The sequence below is a fragment of the Elaeis guineensis genome, chromosome 16 (genome assembly GCF_000442705.2).
Source record: "Elaeis guineensis isolate ETL-2024a chromosome 16, EG11, whole genome shotgun sequence".
Lineage (NCBI taxonomy): Eukaryota > Viridiplantae > Streptophyta > Magnoliopsida > Arecales > Arecaceae > Elaeis > Elaeis guineensis.
This window is the reverse complement of record NC_026008.2, coordinates 21,006,762-21,029,523: the sequence shown is the minus strand read 5'-3', so window position 1 is coordinate 21,029,523 and position 22,762 is coordinate 21,006,762. Positions and strand designations below refer to the sequence as shown.

At 38.5% G+C, this 22,762-nt stretch overlaps 1 protein-coding gene across 2 annotated transcripts in view; it reads right to left on the bottom strand.

The window, feature by feature from the left end:
• The window catches only part of LOC105059261 (lysine-specific demethylase JMJ13), a 51,617-nt gene extending 29,692 nt beyond the window's left edge, over window positions 1-21,925 (bottom strand). Inside the window, exon 1 of one of the 2 annotated variants that reach the window (XM_010942494.3) lies at window positions 21,600-21,925. In XM_010942494.3, the coding sequence (XP_010940796.1) occupies window positions 21,600-21,602 (3 nt within the window). In that variant the 5' untranslated portion in view covers window positions 21,603-21,925. The remainder of the gene's footprint in view (window positions 1-21,599) is intronic. The other variant, XM_029260268.2, reaches the window with a different exon arrangement.
• Window positions 21,926-22,762: the final 837 nt, after the last annotated feature.

The following is a 22,762-nucleotide window of genomic DNA, read 5'->3' as shown; positions in this document are numbered from 1 at the left end:
GGGTCTCCTATGGCGGTAGGGTGCCGATGCAATTATATCCATGCCGATGAAGCAGCGAAAGGACTTAATTAAGAAATTTATCATGAATGTGTTAGATTAGATCTAAAAGAAAATTTATGATTTATTTTGAGTTATTTTCTGTTATGAAATGAGCAATAGAATTGCTGTTTATGAAATGTGCTGACCCGTTTGTGAAATGAGTTAACACATTTGGTGAACAGAAAATAAAATCTTTCAAATTTGAAAATTATTTTCGAAATACCAAACCCTGACCCATCAGCCCAAGTACTTAATTAAAAGAATTAAGTGTTGTCTAGTAGGTCTAGAATTGTGAATTAAGACCTAAGACAATTGCATAAACTTTTGGGTCAATGGGTTAGATGAATTAGGTCCATAATTGAGTTAGACCTAAGGTTAGTTTAAAAAATAGACGAATTGGAGTAATTGGTCAAATCTAATCAAAAGTTGAATTAGATTAGGTCAAGGATACTCTAGACTCAACTTCAATAGTTGTAGTTGAATGGGTCCATGTCTTTAACTAGACCAAGATGGACTTAATTCATGGCTACGCGGTGGAGCTCTATTTACTAAGTTGATCAAAATTAAAACTAATGAACCGGTTGGTGTCTAAGGTAAGTTCGGCAGTTTTGACCAGTGGTTCTTAAGCGGGAGCTACTCGCATTGATTCGATCATTGACGAGTTAATGGCAAATCCCCACCACTGATCTCACTTACCTGGCCAATCTGGTAAGTTAGATTTTGATTAGATCACTTGGTGATTAGAGCTCACCCATGTCATTAGGTAAATCAGTATGACTGATTTAGGTGCTCCTAATGCCAGCTTTAATTAAATCCTTTTTAATCTGACTTGGTGAAGTCAGTGGGAGGATTGAAATTGGCTGGATGATTTCTTCTCTACTATTCTTTAATAAAATCCTCAAAATTATTAGGTCCCTAAAATGATTAAGTTATAATGATAACTAAGTCATAGCCTCCCATTAAGTGAATGATAATGAGTCCATTAGTTCAATGATCATTGGAGGCCCAAAGGCCTGGTGCTCATTGGCTAATAGAATTATTATTCATAATATGATAATTTGATTGAGTCTTTCTGATGGTGGTTAGGTTGGCCGGCCAAAGTCGGGCCTGATCATTTATTGGTCCGATTCACTAAATTAAGTCATGTTAATGGTTGGACCTAACCAGATCTTTTCAGTGGAGGCCAAAGCCTACTGATTAGGTTCTGGGGCAAAATAAATTACTAGAAGTTGTTTAGAGAAACAACTGGTTAAGAACCTACCCATAGATGCACATGGGTTGACCAACCAAAGTTGGGCTCGTGTGTAGTCTGTGTGGATTCTAGTACCCATTAAGGAATTAAAGTAATTTTTCGAATTGGAGGATGAGGCTACCAGTTCGTAAAAATATTGAGAAAAACTTTAGACTAAAGTCCAAGTCTTTAGTATTAATTTATGTACTAATAGAGGTCTCGTTTTTCTTTAAGCAGCTATGGCCACTACCCTGTCGCTCCGGTCATTATTAGATAATGACAAGCTCATGGGACCCAATTTCGATAGCTGGTATCGAAAATTGAAAATCATCCTTGAGCATGAACGGATCCTTTATGTAGTAACGGATCCAGCACCTGAGGAGCCAGCTCCGAACGCTAGTAAAGCGATCCGAGACACTTACTTGAAGTGGCTCAATGACCGCACCACCGTTCGATGTATTATGCTGGCAGCAATGAATGACGAGTTCAGCCGAAGGTTTGAGAACGCCCAGCCACAGGAGATGCTTCAAATGTTGAACGACTCCTTTGGCACGCCTGACGACGTTGAAAGGCACAAAACTAGTTGTGCTATTTTCAATGCTCGGATGAGGGATGGGGCCTCAGTCACTGATCATGTACTGTATATGATCGAGATGATTGAGTGCCTAAGCAAATTGGGCTTTCCTCTGCACGAGCAGCTCGGTAAGGATGCGATCCTTAATTCCTTGCCCAAGTCCTTCCTCCCATTCCTTACTCATTTTCGAATGACAAAGCCTGCAGTAAACTACCACGGATTGTTGGGGTTGCTGCAGAACTTTGAGAAGGATCACCAACTCCATAAGGAGTCGGTGAATGTAGTGGGAGGGTCTTCTTCTCGTCGTCAACCCTTTGGGAAGGGGAACAAGAACAAGAAGAAGAAAAATAAGAAGGTGCAATCTCATGCTGGGACAGTAGCATGGGGTCAGACCAAGAAGCGCAAGCATGACCAGAGCCAGGCGGAGTGCTTCTTTTGCAAGAAGCACGGGCATTGGAAGAGGAACTGTCCTCAATACATTGCCTCCCTGGACCCGAACAGGCCAAAGAAGAAGCAAGGTAATTATATGATAACTCCTTGCAACTTTTCGATTCGTGATACTACTGCCTGGGTATTGGATACCGGAAGCCCTTATCATATTTGTAATTCGATGCAGGGTCTGCAGGTCAGTAGGAGATTTGATGAAGGCGAGAGGTTCCTGAATGTTGGAGATGGAAGCAAAGTTTCAGTTCTAGCTTTAGGAATCATGAGTCTTGTAATCAATTCTCGTAATGTAATTCTGAGTGAATGTCACTATTGTCCAAGTTTTTTATTAAATATTATTTCTGTAGGCCTTTTGGCCATGTACGGTTATGATTTTTTAATAAAAAAAAATATTTACAATATCATTTTGAATGATTTACAATATTTGTTGGACAATTAAATAATGGAATTTACTTACTATCACAGCCTGTTAATGTGGTTCAAAAATTTGGTAAACACTCTAGAATAGATAATGTGTCAGAAGTCTACCTTTGGCACTGTAGGCTAGGTCATATCAATAAGAACAGGATAAACAGGTTGGCTCAAGAAGGAATTCTTGAAGTTAGTGATTGTGAATCACTTCCAACCTGTGAGTCCTGTCTTCTTGGAAAGATGACCAAGTCACCTTTTACTGGAAAAGGTGAGCGAGCCAGTGAACTCTTAGGTCTGGTACATTCTGATGTATGTGGACCTATGAGCTCAAGTGCAAGAGGTGATTTTTCTACTTCATAACCTTCACAGACGACCTATCTAGGTATGGGTATGTCTATTTAATGAAGCATAAGTCGGAATCATTTGAAATGTTCAAACTATTCCGAAATGAGGTAGAAAAATAAACTGGGAAGTGTATTAAAACTCTTCGATCTGATCGAGGAGGTGAATACCTTTCCAATGAGTTTCTGACGTATCTAGAGGAGAATGGGATTCTCTCTCAGTGGACTCCTCCTGGAACACCACAGCATAATGGTGTGTCTGAAAGGAGGAATCGGATCCTGTTAGATATGGTTCGATCCATGATGGGGTTTGCTGGTCTGCCGATCTCCCTCTGGGGATATGCGCTCGAATCGGCTTGTTACCTTCTAATAGATTAGTAAGTCTGTAGCCAAAACGCCATATGAGATATGGATAGGACGTAAGCCAGTACTCTCGCACCTTAGGGTTTGGGGGTGTCCGGCTTATGTTAAACGTTTAATTACAGACAAGCTTGGACCTAGGTCTGACAAGTGTAATTTTATAGGGGACCCAAAAGAGACCAAAGGATATTATTTCTACCTTGCTGATGAGCAAAAGGTGTTTGTCAGCCTTAAGACAATCTTTTTAGAAAAGGAGTTCCTTAGTGAAGGAACTGTTGCCTCTAAAGTCGAACTTGACGAAATTCGACAGGTGGAAAAACCGACACATGTTACTGAACCTGAACCGGATTTGATTAGATCAGATCCGGAGCCCATTGATTATGCACCCTTAAGGCGGTCTGGTAGAGTACCACATCAACCGGACAGATATTATGGTTTCTTGGTCCGGGATGGTGATCCTATCGAACTTGATGAAAACGATGAGGATCCGATCACCTACATGGATGCAATGCAGAGACCTGACTCTGAGAAATGGCTAGAGGCCATGAAATCCGAAATGGAGTCCATGAAGGTCAACGATGTGTGGACATTGGTTGACCCACCCGAAGGAGTAAAACCCATAGGGTGTAAGTGGGTCTTCAAAAGGAAGAGGGGCACAGACGGAAAGGTGGAGACCTATAAAGCCCGTCTGGTTGCCAAGGGATATCGTCAACGTTATGGTATAGACTATGACGAGACGTTTTCTCCTGTGGCAATGCTCAAATCCATTCGGATTATGCTTGCGATAGCTGCCCATCTGGACTATGAAATCTGGCAGATGGATGTGAAGACAGCTTTCCTAAACGGAGAGCTGGACGAAGAGCTGTATATGATACAACCTGAAGGGTTCACATCCACAGATGAGTCTAAGGTGTGCAAGCTACAGAGGTCCATTTATGGACTTAAGCAGGCATCTCGGAGTTGGAACATACGTTTTGATAGAACGATCAAAACGTATGGCTTCGTTAAGAACGGAGAAGAACCCTGCATTTATAAGTGGGCTAATGGTCCAGCAGTAGTATTTCTTGTATTGTATGTGGATGACATTCTCTTAATCGAGAATGATGTCCCTGCATTACAGGGAATAAAGATTTGGCTATCGTCACAGTTCTCCATGAAGGATCTGGGAGAAGCTTCCTACATCCTAGGGATGAGGATCTATAGGGATAGATCCAAAAAGTTGCTTGGCTTATCCCAGTCCACGTACATTGATACTATGCTGAAAAGGTTCAGCATGGAAAATTTCAAGAAAGGCTATCTACCGATAGGCCATGGAATTTCTCTCTCGAAGAGGGATTGTCCGACAACACCTCAAGAGAGAGAGCGTATGGGTAGGATTCCATATGCTTCGGCAGTGGGATCTATCATGTACGCCATGACATGTACACGACCAGATGTGGCATACTCACTAGGGGTAGTGAGTAGATACCAATCTGATCCAGGAGAGAATCACTGGAAGGTTGTTAAAACCATCCTGAAGTATTTGAGAAATACTAAGGACCAGTGGCTCATATATGGTGAATCGGACTTGAGACTTATAGGGTTTACAGACTCTAGTTTCCAGTCTGATCGAGATGATAGCAAGAGTGTGTCAGGATTTATTTTTACCCTTAATGGTGGGGCTGTCTGCTGGAAGAGTTCCAAGCAGCACACTGTGGCTGATTCAGTATGCGAGGCGGAGTATATTGCTGCATCAGATGCTGCCAAAGAAGCGGTGTGGCTGAGGAAATTCATCACCGAGCTCGGAGTAGCACCCTCCCTTGTTGGTCCAGTTCTGCTCTACTGCAACAGCTCTGGAGCCATTGCTCAGGCGAAGGAACCAAAGGCACACCAGCGGACGAAGCATATTCTGCGCCGCTACCATCTCATCCGGAGATCGTGGATCGAGGTGACGTCGACCTTCAGAAGATCGACGGGAAGGAGAACCTGGCCGACCCATTCACTAAAGCCATTGCGGTGAAGGAGTTCAACGACTACAAGTCGAAGATGGGTATTAGATACTGCACCGATAGGCTTTAGGCCAAGTGGGAGATTGTTGGGAATAGTGTCCCAAAGCCAATCGTCAGCCTGTTGACGGTTGTGCTCTTTTGTATTAGTACATGAATTATAAATAAATAAAAGTTATTTTGGTATTTTTTCATCACAAATGTTTCATCTTCTAATGAACTCCTGTGTTGTGGTGAAGTCCTTAGGACTATTTAGACTCGACAAAGGAGGATTTGTCGTTTAGTCCTTAAACATGTTTGCGACCAAATGATACGTTGTTACCAAGGACGACAATATTTATCGAGCATAGGTCGTTGTGTGCCATATGGGTTGGTTGTCCTCATAACCAAAGAGTGTGGAGACACTGGTATGGCATACAGGTGAGATATAATGGTACATCTGCACTGAACGTGACCAACTCCGGAGCTATTTCTGCTGTCAAGATTTGCTCCGATGGGATATGGGTATAAATGTCCCTCCGACCTGAGACCGCCACGGTGACTTGCAAGCAACTCACTGCACTTAGGCACTGGACTACCTGAATTTCTAATTCAGTGACGGAAGGTTGCTGGGTGTAGTCAAGTACTTGACTTGTCGGTGCGTGTGTCAAGATGGGATTGACCACTCCATTTAGGAGCTGTGTACAGTCGTTTTCAATTTAGCAAAACCTTGGCCAGGGTAGTCCTAGTGAGGAGTCACAGGACTAATTGAGTTGAGCACGATTCGGATGATATCATCAAGGTTGACAGTTTAACCCTGAGTCATCCTAAACAAGGGGTCAAAAGGGATGAATTATACGGTAACCATATTCACGTAGGTTCTGAATGTTGCGATTGCGATTATTCGACCTATCCGTCGTCGGGTACCATTGCTAGATGGTCACTTCGATTAGTACAGAAATTGGTTCCTGTGCTACCGGCTTAGGTTCGAACCTGCGGGGTCACACACATTAGAGGTTCCTTTCTGATCTGATGGCTGATTCTGAGTCTTATCTATCTGGAACTCTATGATTGAGAATTAGGATTCTCTAATCATGAGTTCCACACATTTTGGGTACCGGGGTCAAAATTTTGAATTTCGAATTTTGAATTTGAAATTTGAACTCTTTGATCAGGGTTTCATATCGATGGTCTCTGATGCCTGATTGCCCATCGGATTTGGACTCAATATTTATGAGAGATTTAATTAGTATTTAATCACTAATTAACTCAATTTGATTGAGTAATTATTTTTGGATCAAGTCCAATTGAATTGGATTCAGTTTGGATTGACCCGATTAGGTTAAATGTTGACCTAATCGCTAAGGTGGTTTAGTCCCTGATTTGATCAGGGGTTAGGTTTAGTTAATTCCTGATTTGATTAGGATTTTATTAAGCCTAATTAAGCCTAATTATGTTGGGTTTAATTTGGTCTAATTGTGCTCAACCTATTTTAAACTAGGTTGGCTCAATTTGAATCAAACCACCTTGTTTTAAATTCCCTGCGTCACCCAACTTCCTTGCACCCATTTGAATTCACGAGAAGAAACTTCTCGTGAAATTTTTCTCACGCAAAACCCTTCCCCACGTCCTCATTTGTGTGCCATATGGATGGATAAAATAATTAGTTAGCCATTCAAATTCAAAGCATGTTTGAATTTGAATGGATAACTTATCACTTGCCCTTTCATCCTTATCCATTTTGTGCGCCACATTACTTACACGAGAAAAGGTTTCTGATGTATTGCATTTTTATAGTAATTATTATTATTAGTTTTAATGATTTTGATGAAATTGATATAATAATTAACTAAATAAATGTAAGAACCTGATATGTTTTATGTCAATTGCAGGTAATTGAGCCAGGTCACACATAATTGGGCTTAACCATATTTTAAAGGTCAAATTAAGTGAAATTGGTTGAGTCCGATTCAGCAGGGTTTGTCATCCAGAGTTATCAGGTCTTGCATCAAAATCAGAGTCCATCTCAAAGCAGAATAATCAAATCAAGATATCAATGGACCCCACACCTTATCCTTTTTGGCATCATCAGCCAGAAAAGAAACTAGAGGTGCAGGAAATAATCAAGCAGTTAATCTCTCCCATCTAGTCAACCAATCTAAATTCTAGATATTTTGGTGTGAGGACCCCTAAAAGGTAAGCTACAGGACTCCAAATTGAGCAAGATTAGATCCTACAGAATTTTGAGAGAAGCAAGAAAGGAACATAATTTACAGAATTGAATTTGGATTCCAAATGAGGTGGCTACAATAGGTTGAAGTTGGTAACAATGTTGGACACAACAAGAAACACCCGATACACCCAGATTCTTCTTAGTATTTCTTGGCACAAAGATCTGATATGGCAACTAATTTTGGGTGGCAAAGAGCTATCTTGGAAAGAATTAAATGGAAGAAAATCAGAGTCCAAACTAATTCTGCATGAAGAGCAAACTGAGAAAGAATTGAAACTAATTCTTGAAAAACTTGATTTGGGCAGCCGAAACCTTACCTTGTTTTGCCGATTTTGTGGACCCAGAAAGGAAGAAATTCTTCTCCTCTAATTAACCATGCCTCCTTTCCTTCTTTTACTATGGAAATCATAATAAAATCAGAAAATTTGAGCAGCATAAGGAGTAGATGGCTGGTGGTTGCTTAAAACCTATCCAAAGGAGGAGAGATTCTATACCAAATAAAAAGAATGATATATAGAATAAAATCATGAAAAAATACCACCTTAACCCTAGCCCTAGCCCTATTTAAGGATCCTAAAACACCAGCAGGAAGGGAGGAGAATCATCTTTGAAAGCTAGAAATCAAGCAAGGAGAGTTTGGAGTATCTGGAAGATTTGAAGAGAAGATTCATTCGGCTCTGCAATTCCTTCAGAGTTTTTTCTTTCTCTTGTTTACTTTGAATTTATTTTCTAGAACTCATTGTTAGGATGATTTTGGAGTTTTATTCAAGTAAACTTGAGTTTGATTTTGTTATGATGAAAAGCTAAATTTCTAGCTAGGGTACCTGATGTAGCTTGAATTAAATTTCAATTCCAGAATCTTGTATTAATTTTCTTTGTTAATGCAATTGTTTGTTATTTGCGCTTAATGCTTTTAAGTATTATTATCTTTGGTACTTGATTGATTTCGATTTATAATTGGTACTGGGAAGGAAGATTATAAATTGGAGTTAATAACAAACATCATAGGAATAATAATTGGAGCGGGAGCAGAAGATTTGACCTGTGGGATCTTGAAAATAATCACTGTGCTTGTTGAACTAATTGAAATCTATTTTACTATTGGAAGATAGATTATAGGTTTTAATTAGTATATTTAATAAGACTCGGAAGAGATTATTAAATAATTTAGGATTATTTATCCTTGCATTAATAATTAAATTTAGATTATTAATCGAAATAGCTGGAATTGATAATTGGTCCAAGTGAAATCAGATATACCCTAGTGCTTTATCAATCGAATTTTGATTCAGCTTTCATTGAGTTCTTTAGAGTTAATTTTATTTTCCATTATCATTCAGTTTCGATCGTTTAGATATTAGTAAAATTAGCGTTCATTTTTGGTAATTAAACTCAGTCCTCGTGGGAACGATCTCTTATTTATCATTATATTACTTGAGCGATTTCGTGCACTTGCGAAATAGGCTATCAAGTTTTTGGCGCCGTTGCCGGGGACTGGTGCTTTAATATCAAGAATAGTTGATTTTACTAGTAATCTAGATATTTTATTTCTTAGATATTAAAAAAAAAAATCACTGACATTTCATAACGCTTAACTAATATAGTATAACCAAAAATATAAAAAAAAAATTCAAAAAAAAAAAAAATCAAACTTGATTGGACATCTTGTTTCTTTGCATTGCATCTCCATAATTAACTTTAAGGGCACTTAACCCATTAATCAGATAAGGTGGGGATTTGATCACCCTTCCTTAGCCCAAAAACCACATCCTTCATTCTGCATAACCTAGACCTTAATCTAAAATCAATTAAACGTTGGCCCTAGGATATTCGAGCTCAATAGGACAAGAAATCCCTAAAGTTAGACCGGGTTCGAATTGATTAATTGCTCGGTGTCTAAGGCAAGTGGTTTAAGAAGGTGGTTTTCAATTGGTTCCGTTGTCTGACCTGGCCAACTCAGTTGGTGTCTAAGGAAAGCAACAAGCAGGGGACCTCCCACATCTTACACTTACCTGGCCGAGACAGTTAGTCAGTTTTGGGCTTGGAGTGCTTGAAGGCGATCTTGGAACAGTTAGGAGCTGTCTAGATCTAGGTTAACCCTAGGATAGAAAGTCCATTTTGTGCTAACTTGTTTGCCATTAAAATTTAAACCTAATTAAAACACTCTTCTCTTTCATCTCTAGATTTAGGACTCCTTAGGACTCATCTCTAGAACTCTTTTCTCTCTCTTTCCTCTTCTCTCTTCTCTTAAAAAAAAAAAAAAAGGATAATAATCTTTCAAAATTACAACTTGGAAAAGAGAATCGGGTCGACTGGTAAGAATTGAATCAAATCCCATTTCAAGTCAAGAAATTGAATGCACTTGTAAACAAAACATTAAAGCAGTCAGAGAAAGGAAGAAATCTGAGGCAAAAGTAGATCCAAAAATGGCTGAAGATCCAAGGAGAGAAGTAATCCTAGTAGGGAATAATGAGGTTGCTAGAGAGGCAAACCCCAGGGCACTGCGGGATTATGCCATGCCTACCGTGAATGGAGCTTCATCTAGCATCACAAGACCACCTGTGCAAGCAAACAACTTTGAGATCAAGCCTGCTTTGATCCAAATGATCCAGACAGCAGTTCAGTTTGGAGGATTGCCCAATGATGACCCTAATGCGCACATTGCAAACTTTTTGGAGATATGTGATACCCTTAAGCATAATGGAGTGTCAGATGATGCAATTCGGTTAAGATTGTTCCCGTTTTCACTTAGAGACAAGGCTAAAGCATGGTTACAGTCACTTCCTGCTGGCTCGATCACCACTTGGAATGACTTAGCACAAAAATTTTTGGCAAAATTCTTTCCACCTGCTAAGACTGCCAAGTTGAGGACTGACATCCAAACCTTTGTGCAATTCGATATGGAGACCTTATATGAAGCCTGGGAAAGGTTCAAGGATCTACTTAGGAGGTGTCCACACCACGGACTGCCTAAATGGTTGGTTGTGCAAACCTTCTACAATGGGCTGAACAACCATACCAGAATTAATATTGATGCTGCTGCTGGAGGTTCATTGATGGGGAAGTCGCTTGATGAAGCCTATGATCTTTTGGAGGAAATGGCCAACAACAATTACCAATGGCCCAATGAGAGAAACATGGCGAGGAGACCTGCTGGGGTTCATGAGATAGATGCTATTACTGTACTCAATGCAAAGGTAGACACTCTTTTCAAAAAATTAGATCATTTGTCTATTAATGCTGTCAATACTTGTGTGCAGACCTGTGAGATGTGTACTGGGCAACATGCTACTCGAGATTGCCCGATTGACAGCTCATTCATGCCTCCAGTACAAGAACAAGTACAATATGTGGCAAACCAAGGAAGACAACAGAACAATCCATACTCAAACACCTACACGCCTGCCTGGAAGAACCATCCAAATTTTTCCTGGGGAAATCAACAGCAACAACAGAATTATCAGAATAGAGGACCACCTGGTTTTCCACAGCAAGAAAAGAAGTCTAACCTGGAAGAATTGGTTGCAACTCTCACCAAGGCCACTACTGATTTCATGGGTGAAACTAAGGCAAATTTTCAAAACCAGCAAGCTGCCATTAAAAATTTGGAAATACAAATGGGACAGTTGGCCAATATGGTAGCTAACAGAACTCAAGGATCATTGCCTAGCAATACTGAAACGAACCCGAAGGAGCATGTGAAGACAATTACCTTGAGGAGTGGAAAACAACTAGGAGAACAACAAGGGAAAGAGCCTGTTAAAGAACAAGTAAAGGAACAAACTCAAGAAGAGACTATGGTCAAAGAGAAGCTAAAAGAGAAAAAGGAAGAGCCAGTAAAGTCCTACAATCCACCAGTTCCTTTTCCTCAAAGGCTCAAGCAAAGTAAGGATGACAAAAACTTTCTGAAGTTTTTAGAGGTCTTTAAGAAACTACACATAAATATTCCATTTGCGGAGGCATTAGCTCAGATGCCTAGCTATGCCAAATTCTTGAAGGACATCCTTTCCAAAAAGAGAAGGCTAGAGGACCATGAGACAGTCATGCTCACCGAAGAGTGCAGTGCGATCATTCAGAACAAGTTGCCATCAAAATTAAAAGATCCAGGGAGTTTTACAATTCCATGCAATATTGGCAATATCGAATTCACTAAAGCATTGTGCGATTTAGGTGCTAGCATTAACTTAATGCCTTTATCTATTTTCAGGAAGCTTGGACTAGGGGATGTGAAACAAACCAGTGTCTCATTACAACTAGCTGATCGATCGGTGACATATCCTAAAGGCATAGTGGAGGATGTATTAGTCAAGGTGGACAAATTTATCTTCCCAGTGGATTTCATTGTCTTGGATATGGAGGAAGATAGAGAGGTTCCTTTGATATTGGGGCGTCCATTCCTTGCAACTGGCAAGGCACTTATAGATGTCCATGAGGGTAAGCTTACTTTAAGAGTGGGACAAGAAGAGGTAATTTTTAACGTGCTTAATTCTTCTAAATATCCTCTTGAGAATGATGAATGTTTTAGATTAGATGTGATTAATAAATTTGTTAGTGAAATAATTGACAATTCTGAATATGACTTGATTGATGGTGTTAAAAATAAACAGCATGTTGATGTATTAAATGATGTTGAGAAAATACAGGATTCAGTAGAGGCTAAGCCAAACCCCAAGCTTGAGCTTAAGCAGCTCCCTTCTCACTTAAGATATGCATTCTTGGGAGACTCATCTATTTTTCCTGTCATTATATCTGCTCATTTGTCTACGAACAAGAAAAAAATTGTTGCATGTGTTGAAAAAGCATAAGAGAGCATTAGGCTGGTCTATTGATGATATTAAGGGAATTAGTCCCAGTATATGCATGCATAAAATTTTAATGGAAGAAAACTACAAACCTTCAATTGAGCATCAACGTAGGTTAAATCCTAATATGAAGGAAGTAGTTAGAGCTGAAGTAATGAAGTTACTTGATGCAGGAATTATCTACCCTATTTCTGATAGTAGTTGGGTGAGTCCTGTTCAAGTAGTTCCTAAGAAAGGGGGGATGACTGTTATTACAAATAATAAAAATGAGCTGATACCCACTAGAACAGTCACTGGTTGGCGTGTGTGTATTGATTATAGGAAGTTAAACAAAGCCACACGAAAGGACCATTTTCCTTTGCCTTTTATTGATCAAATGCTTGAGAGATTGTCCGGATATCCCTTCTACTGTTTTTTAGATGGTTATTCAGGATATTTTCAAATTCCTATTGTACCTGAGGATCAAGAAAAAACTATATTTACTTGTCCATATGGAACATTTGCATATAGGAGAATGCCATTTGGGTTATGTAATGCACCTGCAACTTTTCAAAGATGTATGATGTCTATATTCTCTGATATGGTTGAAAAATTCATTGAAATCTTTATGGATGATTTTTCAGTTTTTGGTCCTTCTTTTGATATGTGTTTGACTAACCTCTCCCAAGTTCTACAGCGTTGTGAAGAAACTAATCTTGTGTTGAACTGGGAGAAATGTCATTTTATGGTGCAGGAAGGAGTAGTTTTAGGCCATAAGATTTCATCTAGAGGGATAGAAGTAGACAAAGCAAAGGTGGAGGTCATTGAGAAATTACCACCACCAACATCTGTTAAAGGAGTGAGGAGTTTCTTAGGGCATGCTGGCTTCTATAGAAGATTTATAAAAGACTTCTCTAAAATTACCAAACCTCTTTGTAATTTATTGATCAAGGATGCATCTTTTAAAATTACTGATGAGTGTTTGGTTGCTTTTAACAGGTTAAAGAGAGAATTAATCTCAGCTCCTATCATCACTGCACCTGACTGGAATCTACCATTCGAACTCATGTGTGATGCAAGCGACTATGCTATAGGAGCAGTCTTGGACAAAGAAAGGAGAATAGACTTCATGTGGTGTACTATGCGAGTCGAACACTGAATAATGCACAGTTGAACTATGCCACCACAGAAAAAGAGTTGCTCGCCATTGTTTTTGCTTTTGATAAATTTAGGCCATATCTTATAGGAGCAAAAACAATAGTTTATACTGATCACTCAGCAATTAAATATTTACTTGAAAAGAAGGATGCGAAACCGAGACTAATTCGTTGGGTGCTCTTATTGCAGGAATTTGACTTGGAGATTAGGGATAAGAAAGGAGCAAAAATCTTGTAGCAGATCACTTGTCTCGGTTAGAGTTAAGTAAAGAAATTGAGAACACTGAGGTACCCATTAATGAGTCATTCCCTGATGAGCAATTATTTGCATTACTCATATCTAGTACACCCTGGTATGCTGATATTGTTAATTTTAAGGCATGTGATATTATTCCTCCGGAATTTAATTACCAGCAAAAAAAAAATTTTACATGATGCAAAATATTATTTTTGGGAGGATCCATATTTATATAAGTATTGTCCAGATCAGCTTATTAGGAAATGTGTGCCTGATAATGAAATTAAAAATATTTTAAAACACTGCCATTCATTAGAGTGTGGAGGCCATTTTGGACCCAACAAAACAGCTGCTAAAGTATTACAGTGTGGTTTTTATTGGCCTAACCTGTTTAAAGATGCTATTGCTTTTGTTTCTTCTTGTGACCGATGTCAAAGAACTGGAAATATTTCTTTTAGACAGGAAATGCCACTAACCAATATCCTTGAAGTAGAACTGTTCGATGTGTGGGGATTAGATTTTATGGGGCCTTTTCCACCTTCTCATTCAAATCAATACATCCTGGTGGCGGTGGATTATGTATCCAAATGGATTGAGGCAGTAGCACTTCCCTCTAATGATGCCAAGAGTGTGCTCAAGTTCTTAAAGAAATACATATTCACACACTTTGGTATTCCAAGAGCTATCATCATGGATGGAGGTAAGCATTTTTGTAATCGTTATTTGGATTCTCTATTGACAAAATACGGTGTTACTCATCGTGTAGGAACACCATATCATCCTCAAACAAGTGGACAAGTAGAGATCTCCAACCGTGAAATTAAAAGAATATTGGAGACTACTGTCAACTCATCAAGAAAGGACTGGTCCCTAAAATTAGATGATGCGTTATGGGCATATAGAACAGCATTCAAAACGCCAATTGAGATGTCCCCGTATCGTCTAGTTTATAGAAAGGCATGCCATTTACCTGTGGAGCTAGAGCATCGAGCTTACTGGGCAACTAGGTTGCTAAATTTCAATATGGAAGCTGCTGGGGAGAAAAGGTCATTACAGCTTAATGAACTTGATGAGTTCCGCCTCCATGCATATGAAAATGCAAGAATTTACAAGGAGAGAACGAAAAGATGGCATGACAAGCATATTGTGAGGCGTGAATTCCAAACAGGACAAAAGGTGTTGCTGTATAACTCCCGCCTAAAGCTATTTCCAGGCAAGCTCCGGTCTAGGTGGTCAGGTCCATTTGAGATTATACAAGTTTTTCCACATGGAGCTGTTGAGCTGAAGAGTGGTAATAGGACCTTCAAGGTCAATGGGCAAAGGTTGAAGGAATACATAGATGGAGGATTTGAGCAACCAAAAATCTCCATATCACTGACATAATGCATTGGGATAGTCAAGCTAACGACTATAAACTAGCGCTTCTTGGGAGGCAATCCAAGCAAAATTCTTTTTATTTTCATTATTTTTTTGAGTCAATTTTAATTCTCACTATATTTTCAAGGTTTGAATGGACGTTGTTCACTTTTTGTAGGCACATTGAAGAAGACAAGAGAGATGAAATGACTGAGGACGAGTTGCAAACTCGCACAAGCGCATAGACACGCTACAAAGGGGAGTACCCCTAATCTTTAAGAATGCCTTGCTATAATATGTATTGTGATGATGATCTTGTCATTGAGCACAATGTCCAATTCAGATTTGGAGGTGCATTTGCATGAGCATTTCATGTTAATAATATAGGATTGCCATTATGTTTGCATCTTTGTCTTTATTTTTTAATAAAATTAAAAAAAAAATGGAATGTTGATTCATTGATCACTTGTAAGGATATAGAGGGGGACAATTTTACTTTTGTGTTATTGTTTGGCTATCTTAGCTTTAAATTTGAAAGTCAAATTCAGGGATTGACTGTTTTAAACTTGTAAATACTTAAATAAAATCTCGTATAGGAGATAGTTACTTTGCTTCGCCAATCCTATTTGTGAGCTTTGTTGTAATAAAATGTAGACAATTTACTTGGGAGAAATGATATAGGCATTCCTTTGGCATACCCTTTTTGACCCCTTGTATTTTCTTTTCATCCTATCTCATATCTACTGTTCATATTTTTTGAGAATAAATTGATTATAATTGTTAGAGCATACTGAATTTTTAGTTCTCTCTTCTCTTAAAAAAAAAAAAAAAAAAAGCATAATTTACTCCGCTGTTTCAAGTTGCCTAGTAACTAGGAGCATTCATGAGCCCCATGTTTGCTTTTACGTCAAACAGTGACTTGAATTATGAGTATGCAAAGCACTTTGAGTATATGACTTGCTGAGTAACCGGATGCCTTCATCACCAATGTCGGTATTCGCGTAAAAAGGCAAATGATGACTTAAGGAAGAGTGCCAAAGTGTATAGGCTGTTCTAAAAATATAAAATAAAACAAATAAAGGAAGGGATGTAAAGTATAAGTAATTGAGTATGCTCTGATTTATTGTGGTTGATTTATTTTCACTTATGTGACCATAACCATCATTCTTGTTGCTTGCTTTCTATTTTTTTAACCCGAAAAAGTCCTATTGATCTCTTGAGTACGTTGTTTGCACTATTGGAGATGGACTGATAGAATTTCGCATTCAGGATTGGATGTTTGAACCGAATTATTTTATTAAAACCTAAAGGAAGCAGGGTAGCTATTGATTGTGCATAATTTTGTTTGAGTATGAATGAGTTTGGAATAGTTAGCTTGTGGGTTTGCCCTTCGGTTTTGAGTTGAGGTGGTTAAGCCATGGCATTTGGGTATTACTCCTTTGTGTCTAGATGGATTTTGAGTATATTAATGTTAAATAAAGTTTTTAGCATTAATTTTTTGAGATTCTCCATTTTTGATTTGGACTTTTCTTTTGCTTGGGGACAACCAAAAATTTAAGTTTGGGGGTATTTGATGTATTGCATTTCTTATAGTAATTATTATTATTAGTTTTTAATGATTTTGATGAAATTGGTATCATAATTAACTAAATAAATATAAGAACCTGATATGTTTTATGTCAATTGCAGGTAATTGAGCCAGGTCACACCTAATTGGGCTTAACCATGTTTTAAAGGTCAAATTAAGTGAAATTGGTTGAGTCTGATTCAGCAGGATTTGTTATCCGGAGTCATCAGATCTTGCATCAAAATCAGAGTCCATCTCAAAGCAGAATAATCAAATCAAGATATCAATGGACCCCACACCTTATCCTTTTTGGCATCATCAGCCAGAAAAGAAACTAGAGGTGCAGGAAATAAATCAAGTAGTTAATCTCTCCCATCTAGTCAACCAATCTAAATTCTGAATATTTTGGTGTGAGGACCCCTAAAAGGCAAGCTACAGGACTCCAAATTGAGCAAGATTAGATCCTACAGAATTTTGAGAGAAGCAAGAAGGGAACATAATTTACAGAATTGAATTTGGATTCCAGATGAGGTGGCTACAGAAGGTTGAAGTTGGTAACAATGTTGGACACAACAAAAAACACCCGATACACCCAGATTCTTCTTAGTATTTCTTGGCACAAAGATCTGATATGGCAACCAATTTTGGGTGGCAAAGAGCTATCTTGGAAAGAATTAAATGGAAGAAAATCAGAGTCCAAACTAATTCTGCATGAGGAGCAAACTGAGAAAGAATTGGAACCAATTCTTGGAAAACTTGATTTGGACAGCCGAAACCTTACCTTGTTTTGCAGATTTTGTGGACCCAGAAAGGAAGAAATTCTTCTCCTCTAATTAACCATGCCTCCTTTCCTTCTTTTACTATGAAAATCATAATAAAATCAGAAAATTTGGGCAGCATAAGGAGTAGATGGCTGGTGGTTGCTTAAAGCCTATCCAAAGGAGGAGAGATTCTATACCAAATAAAAAGAATGATATATAGAATAAAATCATGGAAAAAATACCACCTTCACCCTAGCCCTAGCCCTATTTAAGGATCCTAAAACACCAGCAAGAGAGAGGAGGAGAATCATCTTTGAAAGCTAGAAATCAAGCAAGGAGAGTTTGGAGTATCTGGAAGATTTGAAGAGAGGATTCATTCGGCTCTGCAATTCCTTCAGAGTTTTTAATTCTTTCTCTTGTTTACTTTGAATTTATTTTCTAGAACTCATTCTTAGGATGATTTTGAAGTTTTATTCAAGTAAACTTGAGTTTGATTTTGATACGATGAAAAGCTAAATTTCTAACTAGGGTACCTGATGTAGCTTGGATTTAATTTCAATTCCAGAATCTTGTATTAATTTTCTTTGTTAATGCAATTGTTTGTTATTTGCACTTAATGCTTTTAAGTATTATTATCTTTGATACTTGATTGATTTCGATTTATAATTGGTACTAGGAAGGAAGATTATAAATTGGAGTTAATAACAAACATCATAGGAATAATAATTGGAGCGGGAGCAGAAGATTTGACCTGTGGGATTTTGGAAATAATCACTATGCTTATTGAACTAATTGAAATCTATTTTACTATTGGAAGATAGATTATAGGTTTTAATTAGTATATTTAATAAGACTCGGGAGAGATTATTAAATAATTTAGGATTATTTATCCTTGCATTAATAATTAAATTTGGATTATTAATCGGAATAGCTGGAATTGATAATTGGTCCAAGTGAAATCAGATATACCCTAGTACTTTATCAATCGAATTTTGATTCAGCTTTCATTGAGTTCTTTAGAGTTAATTTTATTTTTCACTGTCATTCAGTTTCGATCGTTTAGATATTAGTAAAATTAGCATTCATTTTTGATAATTAAACTCAGTCCTCGTGGGAACGATCTCTTATTTATCATTATATTACTTGAGCGATTTCGTACACTTGCGAAATAGGCTATCAAGAGGTTCCATATACAGATTGCTTGCTTTATAACTGATATCCTTTGCATGTGCAAAACTACCTATAGTTTCCCGTATATGACCTTAGTGATGAGGGACAATAGCCAATGAAGCATAAAAGCTGTTTTAGTAACAAATCTTGAAGCATCATGTCATCATCAAAACTTTTGATCACAGCATGATAGTACAGGAGGTCCAATCTAGTTATGTGCCCTACAAGAAAGTCTTGAAGAGAATTGCAATTGGTGCAACATTCACAGGTTCTGACAAATAATTTATAATATCAAGTCAGCATCAATAAGTTCCTCAACATACTTGCATTTTAAGATTTGGTAATATGCAACATAACAGACTTCTTGCGATATATGGCTAACTCAACCTTCAAACTAACAAGAAAAGATATTGCACTAGAGCTCACTGATGTAGCAGCAATTGAAGATTGCTTGCTGCCACTTAAGGAGGATGCAATGGGCAAAAGAATTGGCCTCTAAGGCTGTTTGATCATGGTTTGTGCAATATATGGGCATAATCAGATGATCATCAATTTATGAAGGTACACATGGGCCTTATCCAACCGTTCAATATGCATTAAAGGAGTAAATTGAATTGCTCAAATAGCCAGATTTGTTTAGACTCGAGATTCTTTTCTTTGATTATAGTATGAGGGGCTTTTTAAGAAGCATAAATGAGGGGGCTGATGCTGTTCGCATATCTAGCATGAACTGTATTTGCTATGGTGCCGGGCCTAGTTAGGAGTCCAAGTAGATGTCAAATAGGCCAGTCAATTAGCAGGATTTGGTGGGATTTGTTTCAATTTCTACAAGAGTCCTAATACGATTCAAATTAGGGAAAGATATGAGTCTGGTTGACCTTATATGTAGCCTTGTTTGGGAGTCAAACAGTGATGTACGCAGGAATCTTCCGGAAGAAAAGAAGATCTTCGGAGCCTGGTTCAGCTGCCTCTTACCTCCCTTTCAGTCTCTTTTCCTTAACCTTTGGAGTCTGTTTTTACTTAAGATGTGCTGCTTAGTTAACTAGATTTGCATCTTTATTAGGGGTGACAATGAGGTCAGACAAGATACAGGTTGGGTCAGATACAAGACAGCAAAATTTTGTCAACCCAAACCCAAACTATTTAAAAATCCAGACCTGAACTTGACCCAGGTAACTAACCCAATTGCGGAATGAGTTGAATCAAGTTAAATGGTTAAGCATTGCCACCCATAATCTCTATTCACTGACTGTGATTCGAACATCACTTTTGAGTTTTGACCATTAAGTTCCATCAGCAGAAACCCTAGATCTTGATCTTCCCCAACTTCCTTCACTTAAATAACACTAAGACAGGCCAATTTAGTCCCTCATTTGCACACGAAGCTAAAATCTGTGTCCTGCTGCCTGTTCTCAGTCCTTTGACCGTAAGGGACTGATCGAAATTAAGACTTCACCTAACCTCTATCCCTGGCCCTTTTGCATGTTGTATATCACTACCTAAGGTGGTCCTATATCACTCATTCAATAAAACACTATGATAATATGAGAAAAAGCTTCTTCTCTGCTTGTTTAAAAACAATCCTAGCCAAGAACATGAGATAGGTTCTTTGCATGAGACGAGCACAAAATGGTGCAAGAAAGAGAAAGGCCAAAAATGCCCTACCTGAGTATCTAAGTTCTAGAGCACCATCAAACTAAAAAATGTTACTACGAGCTTATCATAAGTTTGCAAGACAGTTTACATTGTCATCATAATTGACCTTGATCTAATGATTGCATGGCTCAAACCCAAGATCCAGTTTAACAAGCAGACAGGCTTTTGCGAATCTTATCCAATAACTCATCAAATGTATTAAATAGAAAGTCGATTTTAATTGGAATCTCATTGAGAGAGTTGAGAGCTATCACATTTTGTCATAAGGACATGCAAATATTGCAAACTATTGCTTGACCAGCAAGGACTGATTTCCAACATCTATTGGATTTTTTCATCAAAAGAAAAAAATAAATCTTGGATATGCTTTCCAATACACCCCAATGCATGAGTATTGCTGGTAAGACCCATTTTTTAGCAACATCATCACCTGGGCGGTGATCGAGAACAAGCATATGATAGCAAGATAGTCTTGCATGACTCAAAAAGAATATCTTCAAAACTCACTGGAAGACAAATCAGATCAGGAATACATGTATCCAACATGAACATCACCAGAGATATAGTTTAATCAGCATATGTGGCCCTTTGACATCATTTTTCACAAGTGAAAATTGCTAAGAATCATTAAGTGGAAAGACACTGGTCATCATTTTTCGCAATGGGAAATTATTGAGAATCATTAAGTGGAAAGACACTGGTCCTTTCTAGATGTACCTCCGTCCCTATAGAGTATCTTGCGCACTTATCCTAGAGAATTCCCTCAATATAAGGCTTGTAATCCAAAATTACTACGCTGCCATTAAAATCAGTGAACCGCTTCCTTTTCTTAGGAGTTGAAACATATTGGTGTCAGGATTGGTGAAAAAGCCTCTCCATCGCATACTCCGACTCAAACTAGAGATTCTTAAAAAATAAAAGTCAAGCATACCACACCTTTTCTTGCACATATCTCTAAAGACTCCAATTTTCTGCTGAATTTACACAGAAAAGTTATTAATTATTGCAACGGAACAGAGAGGAAAAGATAGAAAGAGACCAACTTTATCAAAATTTAATAATTAAAGGGAAAAACAAAACAAAGCAGAACATACATGAAGTCATAAAATTCTAACTCTAGCGCTGAAGCAAGAAAAACAAACCTAATAAATAAACAGGAATCCAACGGCCAAGCCAAGAAACAAATTCTCCATTAAAAAAAAAAAAAAAATGGAGCCCATAAGAAACTATTTAATTTAAAAAAAAAATTCGCAGAACAATTTCGAAGAAGAAGAAATCATGAGAATAGATATATTTTTAAGATCTCAACCGCTTACCATTTCATACGGATCGCCGATCTGTAGCCGCTCCAGCGTCCACTCTCGACTCAAAAGCTCCAAATACGAGCCCTCCGCCGAAGAAAAAGAACCCTACAAAGCTATTCCCTCCTTCAGAGACGAAGCAACCGCCGCACTCCTCGAGAGGAAGGCCACATTCCCCTCACAGGAACGAATCCAGCCAAGATCCGAAGCTCCCCTCAGATATCCAACGGAAACGCCCAAGAATCCCTTTCCAAGAAACCGAGCCGCCACCAGGGAACGGCGGATGAGAGCGGATTCCCGCGAGGCAACGGTGGCCCTACGGGAGCGAGAGGAGTTTTCCGGCGACGGCGAGAGAGAGAGAGAGAGAGAGGAGGGAAAGCAGAACGGGAAAAGCTCCCTCTTCTTTAACCAATAAAATAAAAAATAAAGAAAAAGAATGGAGGCTATTTATGGTCCAAAAATAAAAATAATTAAAAAAAATATTAACATAAAGCGGTGGTTGTGGGGCGCGTCGGCCATAACGAATTTACGATATTGCCTCCACTGTATGATAAAATTACCAAATACTTTGCAAACATGGCATGGGATGTGAGGGTATTTTGGTCAATGCGAAAGGAACGGCGTTTTATCGGGAGGAAGGGGATTGAGAGATATAACGCGCGGAACAATAACCGACGAAAGGTGGGCGGTGTTATACGTACCGAATGAGAAAGGGTCTTACACCGACGGATCAAAGAAAGCGTCACAGCGTGTGTTTTGACCGCCGCCTTTTCGGCTCGAGAGTCACGTGTTTAAACTCTGGTTCTACTTATTCGCGGCGGAGCATATGGTAGTGCAGCTAATTAGTCCCCTAGCAACGGGAATCATGGAATATATATATGAACATGGATGTATCCTAATCGATTCATCTTCTGCATGATTGCCATCCAAGCATGCAACCTCTTGCAGGTCAATCACGGTGTTAGACTTGATGGAGGTAATCGAGTATGGATCGACTCATGATTTGTATCACAACCCGATGATCATGATTCTGATTTATTTACCGTGACCAAGAAGCAACCTGTCACCATATCTCATATTGTCCTTGACCGCATGCACTTCCATCTAAGCTTAACCAAGAATCTAAAATATATCAATTATGAAACAAACTACATTGTTTATATTGCCTATGGGAAGAG